The 6,540-nt window shown below is 43.6% G+C and overlaps 1 protein-coding gene across 1 annotated transcript in view; it reads right to left on the reverse strand.

The window, feature by feature from the left end:
- LOC122558615 (glutathione S-transferase A-like) overlaps nt 1-6,540 on the reverse strand; it is an 18,263-nt gene that overhangs the window by 5,341 nt on the left and 6,382 nt on the right. The window contains exons 3-4 of the mRNA XM_043707404.1: nt 4,220-4,325; nt 1,259-1,377 (exon numbers count right to left, since the gene is read on the reverse strand). Coding sequence (XP_043563339.1) covers nt 1,259-1,377; nt 4,220-4,325 — 225 coding nt within the window. The remainder of the gene's footprint in view (nt 1-1,258; nt 1,378-4,219; nt 4,326-6,540) is intronic.

The following is a 6,540-nucleotide window of genomic DNA, read 5'->3' on the forward strand; positions in this document are numbered from 1 at the left end:
TGTGGGAGGAAACCGGAGCACCCGGAGGAAACCCACGCAGACACTGGGAGAATGTGCAAACTCCACACAGTCAGTCGCCTGAGGCGGGAATTGAACCCGGGTCTCTGGCGCTGTGAGGCAACAGTGCTAACCACTGTGCCACCGCGCCGCCCACCCATCAGTAAAAAGAAAATGAAGACAATTTTAAATTTTGACACAAATATTACATTAAAGTTGGAAGCCATTTGCCATCAGATTACTGAAGATGATGATTCATACCCCAATTGCACACTGTGCTGCCAAGGCTCAAACTGCAAACTATAGAAGACTTTTGGGTTCGATTATGGGAATATCACAGCACACGTACCTGAATGGCACATACATTACTCTCATTAGTTTGGCCACATTTGGAATGTTGCATTCAGTTCTGGTCATCACATTACCTGAAGAATGTGGATGCTTTGGAGAGGATGCAGAGAAGGTTTACCAGGATGTTGCCTGGTCAGGAGGGCTTTAGTTACAAGAGGCTGGATAAACTCAGATTGTTTTCATGGAAAGACAGAGGCTGAGGCGGGGGCATCCTGATAGAGGTCTACAAAAATTATGAAAGACAGAGATAGAGTGGATATTCAGAGGTTTTTGACCAGGGTGGAAAGGTCAACTACAAAAGCATAGGTTCAAGGTGAGAGGGGAAAGTTTAAAGAAGTGCAGATAAAAATTTTTACACAGTGCTCAGAATGCACTGCCAGTGGAGGTGGTGGAATCAGATACATTAGCAATGTTTACGGCGTATCTCAATAGACACATGAACAGGAGGTGAACAAAGGCATAGCAACCATATATAGACAGTAAGTAGCAGGTCTAAGTAAGGATTAGGAATTGATGCAGGTTTGGTGGGCTGAAGGATCTGTTCCTATGCTACGTTGTATTGTATTATATTATATTATGCCAATCATATCCAAGGCATGGTTTTGAAGTCAGTCCAGGCCAATAGGATGCAAGTCTCCTGACCGCAGGAAACTTAATCAAACAGGACTGGTCAGTTTCAATCCCATTCCACTTGCTATGTGAAACAGGATTGGTCAATCTCAAACCCTCCCCCTCATTGAGGACAAAAGACCTTACCTTCATTCCTCTCCTCCAAAGCTCATGTATCATCCTAAAGGTGGGGTGTGTCGAACTGAATACAATGCTACAGGTTGTTTATAACCCCCACTCTATACTGAAGCATCACTTGCTGCTCATTGTATTGCAGTTCCCTTTGAGATAAGAAACCTACCTTCCCTAGATATCCTTCCCAGAGGGTAAACTCGGATGTCAAGGCAGCTTTATTTCTTGCCAGGGCACTTTCATGTCGCTCAGGTTCTGGGACCCTCCAATTGTAGAAAGCATAATCAGCTGCAGATACAATAACAATTAAATTAGAATGGATTCTGCTCCCCAGTACATCCAGAAACCCATTCCCTACTGGATACTGTTCCAGTCTCACTGTTATTCAGGTGAGTTACTCACTCCACCATAGAACACACCAGATGGCCTCCTTCTTTAGAGACCGCAATTTCCCTTCCCACGTGGTTAAAGATGCCCTCCAACGCATCTCATACTGTTCCAGTCTCACTGTTATTCAGGTGAGTTACTCACTGCTACCTGTCAATTTGGAACAATTCTTGCAACAGGAACAAGGATAAACAACTCTCTTGCCTTTCCAAATAATCTGCTCCCAACTGGGAAAGCAGTGTACATGCTAATATAATTGTCTGGACCAGAGGTGTTTGCTGGGTGTTGCTAGGGAAGATTGTAAGAGGGACTTCTGAGGCCACAGATTGGCAGGAGTTGGGTCCAGCTTCAGGGAAATGGTGGAGACAGGACTGCATCTGGTAAACCATTTCACAGATTCATACAGCGCAGAAAAGGCCCTTCAGCCCATTGCATCTGCACCAACATAACTACCACTAAAAAGGTAGTAAGTAAGGACTGCAGATGCTAGAGATCAGAGTCGAGAGTGGGGTGCTGGAAAAGTACAGCAGGTCAGGCAGAGAATCTCCTGCTCCTCGGATGCTGCCTGACCTGCTGTGCTTTTCCAGCACTGCGCTCTCGACTACCACTAAAGGTGCGCTAAAGTGTTATGATACTTGAAGTACTCATCCAGTACCTTCCCAGGCAGTGCATTCCAGATTCCCACTGAGTGAAGAAGTTTATTCCCCAAATCCCCTCTGAATCTCCTGCCCCTTACCTTATCGTGATTGACCCCTCAACTTATATAGCTTAATCATGTGTCCCCTCAGTCTTCTCTGCTCATTAAAAAAAATTCCACGCCTATCTAGTTTCTCCTTATAACTCAATTTTCCCATTCCAGCTAACATCCTGGTGAACCTCCTTTGTATCCCATCTAATGCTATCATAACCTTCCCGTAGTGAGGTGAACAGAACTGCACACAGTACTCCAGCTGTAGCCTGACCAATGCTGTATATATTTCCAACATTACCTCCTTGTTCTTATACTTAATTACTCTATTTGGATCCTTAATCGATGGAAGCTCTTCCTGTTTTTATTCTGAACAAAGTGTGTTGTGTGCAACGACTGTGCAAATGGGTTTCTGAATACTCCTTTACCATGTTCATAAACTTTTGACAAAGTTTCACACACGAGCTTTAATTTTGCTGACTAATCTCATGGTATCTTATTGTATTGACACGGATAGAAAACTGGTTGGCAGACAGGAAGCAGAGACTTGGAATAAAAGGGTTCTTCTCAGAGAGGCAGGCAATGGTAAAGCAGGATGCCACAGGTTTAGTGCTAGGACCTCAGCTATTCATGATATACATTAATGATTTGGATGAAGGAATAGAATGCCAGATCTCCAGATTTTTTGCAGATGACACTAAGCTGGGCAATAGTGTGTGTTGTGAGGACGGTGTCAAGAGGCTGCAGAGTTACTTGGATATACTGGCTGAGTGGGCAAATACAATATAATGTGGATAAAGGTGAGGTTCTCTACTTTGATTACAAATTCAGATTATTATCTGTATGGTGGCAGTTTAGGAAAACGTGAGGTGCAACGAGACCCAAGTGACATGGTGGAACAGTTAATGAAGGTTGGCATGCAGGTGCAGCAGGCAGTGCGGAAAGCTAATGACATGCTTCCTTCATAACGAGAGGATTTGCGTATCAGAGTAGGGATGTCTTGCTGCAATTATGCAGGGCCTTGGTGAGGCCACACCTTGAGTGTTTTATGCAGTTTTAGTCTCCTAGTCTGAGGAAGAACATTCCTTCTACTGAGGGGGTCCAGCGAAGGTTCACCAGACTGATTCCCAGGGTGGCAAGACTGACATATGAAAAAATACTAGGTCGACTGGGCTTGTATTCACTGGAATTTAGAAGAATGAGGAGGATCTCACAGAAACATAAAATCCTGATGGGACTGGACAGGCTAGTTGCAGGAAGAATGTTCCTAATGTTGGGGAAGTCCAGAAAAAGGAGTCACAGTCTAAGAATCAGGGGTAAGCCATTCAGGACTGAGATGGGGAAGAACAAATTCACTCAGAGTTGTGAAGCTGTGGAATTCTCTCCCACAGGAAGCTGTTGGGGGCAGTTCATTAGATAGATTCAAGTGGGAGCTGGACGTGGCCTTTGCAGTTAAAGGTATCAAGAGACAGAGGGAATGGGATACAGAGATTGCATGATCAGCCATGGTCATATTGAATGGTAGTACAGGCCCAAACGGGTCAAATGGCCTACTCCTGTACATATTTTCTATGTTCTTATCCTCCCTTTTCCTTCTACCTTGTTCCACCTCAACCATCACCAACTTTACCGTCCCTCAGCATCCTATGCTCCCTCTCCCTATACACTCCTTTGCCATCTTACCCTCTTTTCCATCTGGACTACTCAAAATTTTATACCCCCCACTTTCCTCAGTCCCCTCCACCTCCTTCCTGTCTCACTCTCTCCTCATTTCCCCCTCACCTGCACCTTCTCCATCAATCGTCCGTCCCTCTACCCCACACTTTCCTTTCTTCTCATTACCCTCCCAACAATATCCTGCATCACCCACTCTCCCACCACATGTTCCATCCACTTCATCACTCTCCCCAACAATATCTAGGATCCAACAACAATCCTAACCCTACTCCAGTCTGACCACCTCCTGAAACCCACTGCACAGAACACGAGTTCTGTGAGTTGCCCAGGTTGAATGAACTGGAACAGTGATACAATGGTTCAGAATGAGGAACTTACCCATCTTCTGATGCAGAGTTAGAACCTCAAACATTCTCTGGTAGACCAGAGCCTGTTCTGCTGGTGCGTCTGGGATCAATTGGTTGCCTTGGGATTTATACTGACTCTAAGGCAGAGGAGGAGAGAAATGGGAAAGAAAGACCAGATAAAGATGCAATGCAATCCTGAGGAATATTTTATTGAGAGCTATTTGAACACATTTGCTTTCCTGTTCATGTAGTTAGCTAGGGCACAAACTCCCAGACGTCTAGTCATTTCTGCACCAGGACCTGGTTTTTCTGGCAGTAATGGTTAAATTGGCAAAGATAAAGTTGCTAACGCCACAAGATATATTTCACAATGTATCTGATATTTCATTGGTCTAATGGCTTTAAGAACGGTCGAAACTCAATTATATCACACGGCATGAATAATCCCTTATATAAGCACAAAAATATTCCAGCCAGTTTTAATTGAGTTTTGAAATTAATTTGGATGTTGGTATACGATTTGATGGAACATAAGAAAAGCAACCAATTTAGGAATTGATTTACGCCTAACTGGTATTGGCTTAGTTAATACAGTGATGCAATTTACCAGTCGTGAGAATATTGCTGTGGGAGAGGAAGAAATACTTTACCTACCATTTGAGAAAAAGTACTAGGGAAATTAATTGGGCTAAAGGCCAATGAATTCCCTGGGCCTGATACATTGCATCCTAGGACTGTCGAGGTTGCAGTGATAGTGAATGTAATGATAGTAATAATGGTGGTAATCTTCCGAGAGTCCTTGGATTCTGGAAATGTTCCAGAGGATTGGGAAAATGCCAACATAACACATTTAATCAACAAGGGAGGCAGACAAAAACATAACTGTAACTTCGTGTCAACTCAGATGAAGAGTCATCTAGACTCGAATATTAGCTTACTGTCTCCAATGGATGCTGCTTGACCCACTATGACCTCCAGTATTTGTTGTTTTCAGAACAGATAACTATAGCTCAGTTAGGTTAACATTTGTCACAACCTATTATAAAGGATGCAATAACATTTAGAAAAATGTAATATGATCAGAGTCAGCATGACTTTATGAAGGAGAAATCATCCTTGACAAATTCATTACTTATTTGAGGTGGGAACAATCAGGACAGATAAAGGTGAACTAGTAGATGATTATTTGGATTTCCAAAAGGCATTCAATAAAGGGCGACACAGTGGCTCAGTGGTTAGCACTACTGAGACCTGGGTTCAATTCCAGCCTTGGGCGACTGTCTGTGAGGAGTACGTGCATTCTCCCGGTCTCTGCGTGGGTTTCCTCCGAGTGCTCCCACAATCCAAAGATGTGCAGGTCAGCTGAATTGGCCATGCTAAATTGACCACAGTGTTCAGGGATGTGTAGGTTAGGTGCAGTAGGCAGGGGTAAATGTAGAATAATAAGGTAGGAGAATAGGTTTGGGTGGTATACTCTTCAGAGGGTCCGTGTGGACTTGTTGGGCCAATGGGCCTGTTTCCATTCTGTAGTGATTCTATTATTCTACTGCATATAAGGTTACTTAATATGATTAGAACTTATGGTGTTGGGGATAATAGATGAGTATGGATAGATAATTAGCTAACTAATTGAAAACAGATTTGGGATAGAGTGGGCAGATTTAGGATGGCAACCTGTAATTAGTGGTGTCACATGGATAGGGTGGGACAGAATGGTTTACGATGTGCTAATGATTTGGAAGAGGGAAGCAAATGAACGGTTGTCAAGTTTGTAGGTGGCACAAAAAGTAGGTGGGAAAACAAGCAGTACACCACAAATAGTTTACATGGGGCTATTGACAGCTAAGGTGAGTGGGCAAATTCTTGGCAGGTGAAATATTGGATGGGAAAATATGCACTTTGGCAGGAAGAATTTTTTTAAAAAGCTGATAATTATTTTAAAATGGAGACGGACTGTAGAAAACTTTCACACAAAAGGATTTAGGGATCCTCATGAATAGAACATAGAAGAATACAACGCAGTACAGGCCCTTCGGCCCTCGATGTTGCGCCGATCCAAGCCCACTTAACCTACACTAGCCCACTATCCTCCATATGCCTATCCATGCCCACTTAAATGCCCATAATGAGGGAGAGTCCACCACTGCTACTGGCAGGGCATTCCATGAACTCACGACTCGCTGAGGAAAGAACCTACCCCTAACATCTGTCCTATACCTACCCCCCCTTAATTTAAAGCTATGCCCACTTGCTAAATTGAATTGGCCATGCTAAATTGCCCACAGTGTTCAGAGGTGGGTAGGTTAGGTGAATTGGCCATGCTAAATTACGCATAGTGTTCAGAGGTGGGTA

This window comes from Chiloscyllium plagiosum, chromosome 17, assembly GCF_004010195.1.
Source record: "Chiloscyllium plagiosum isolate BGI_BamShark_2017 chromosome 17, ASM401019v2, whole genome shotgun sequence".
In the NCBI taxonomy this organism is placed as follows: domain Eukaryota; kingdom Metazoa; phylum Chordata; class Chondrichthyes; order Orectolobiformes; family Hemiscylliidae; genus Chiloscyllium; species Chiloscyllium plagiosum.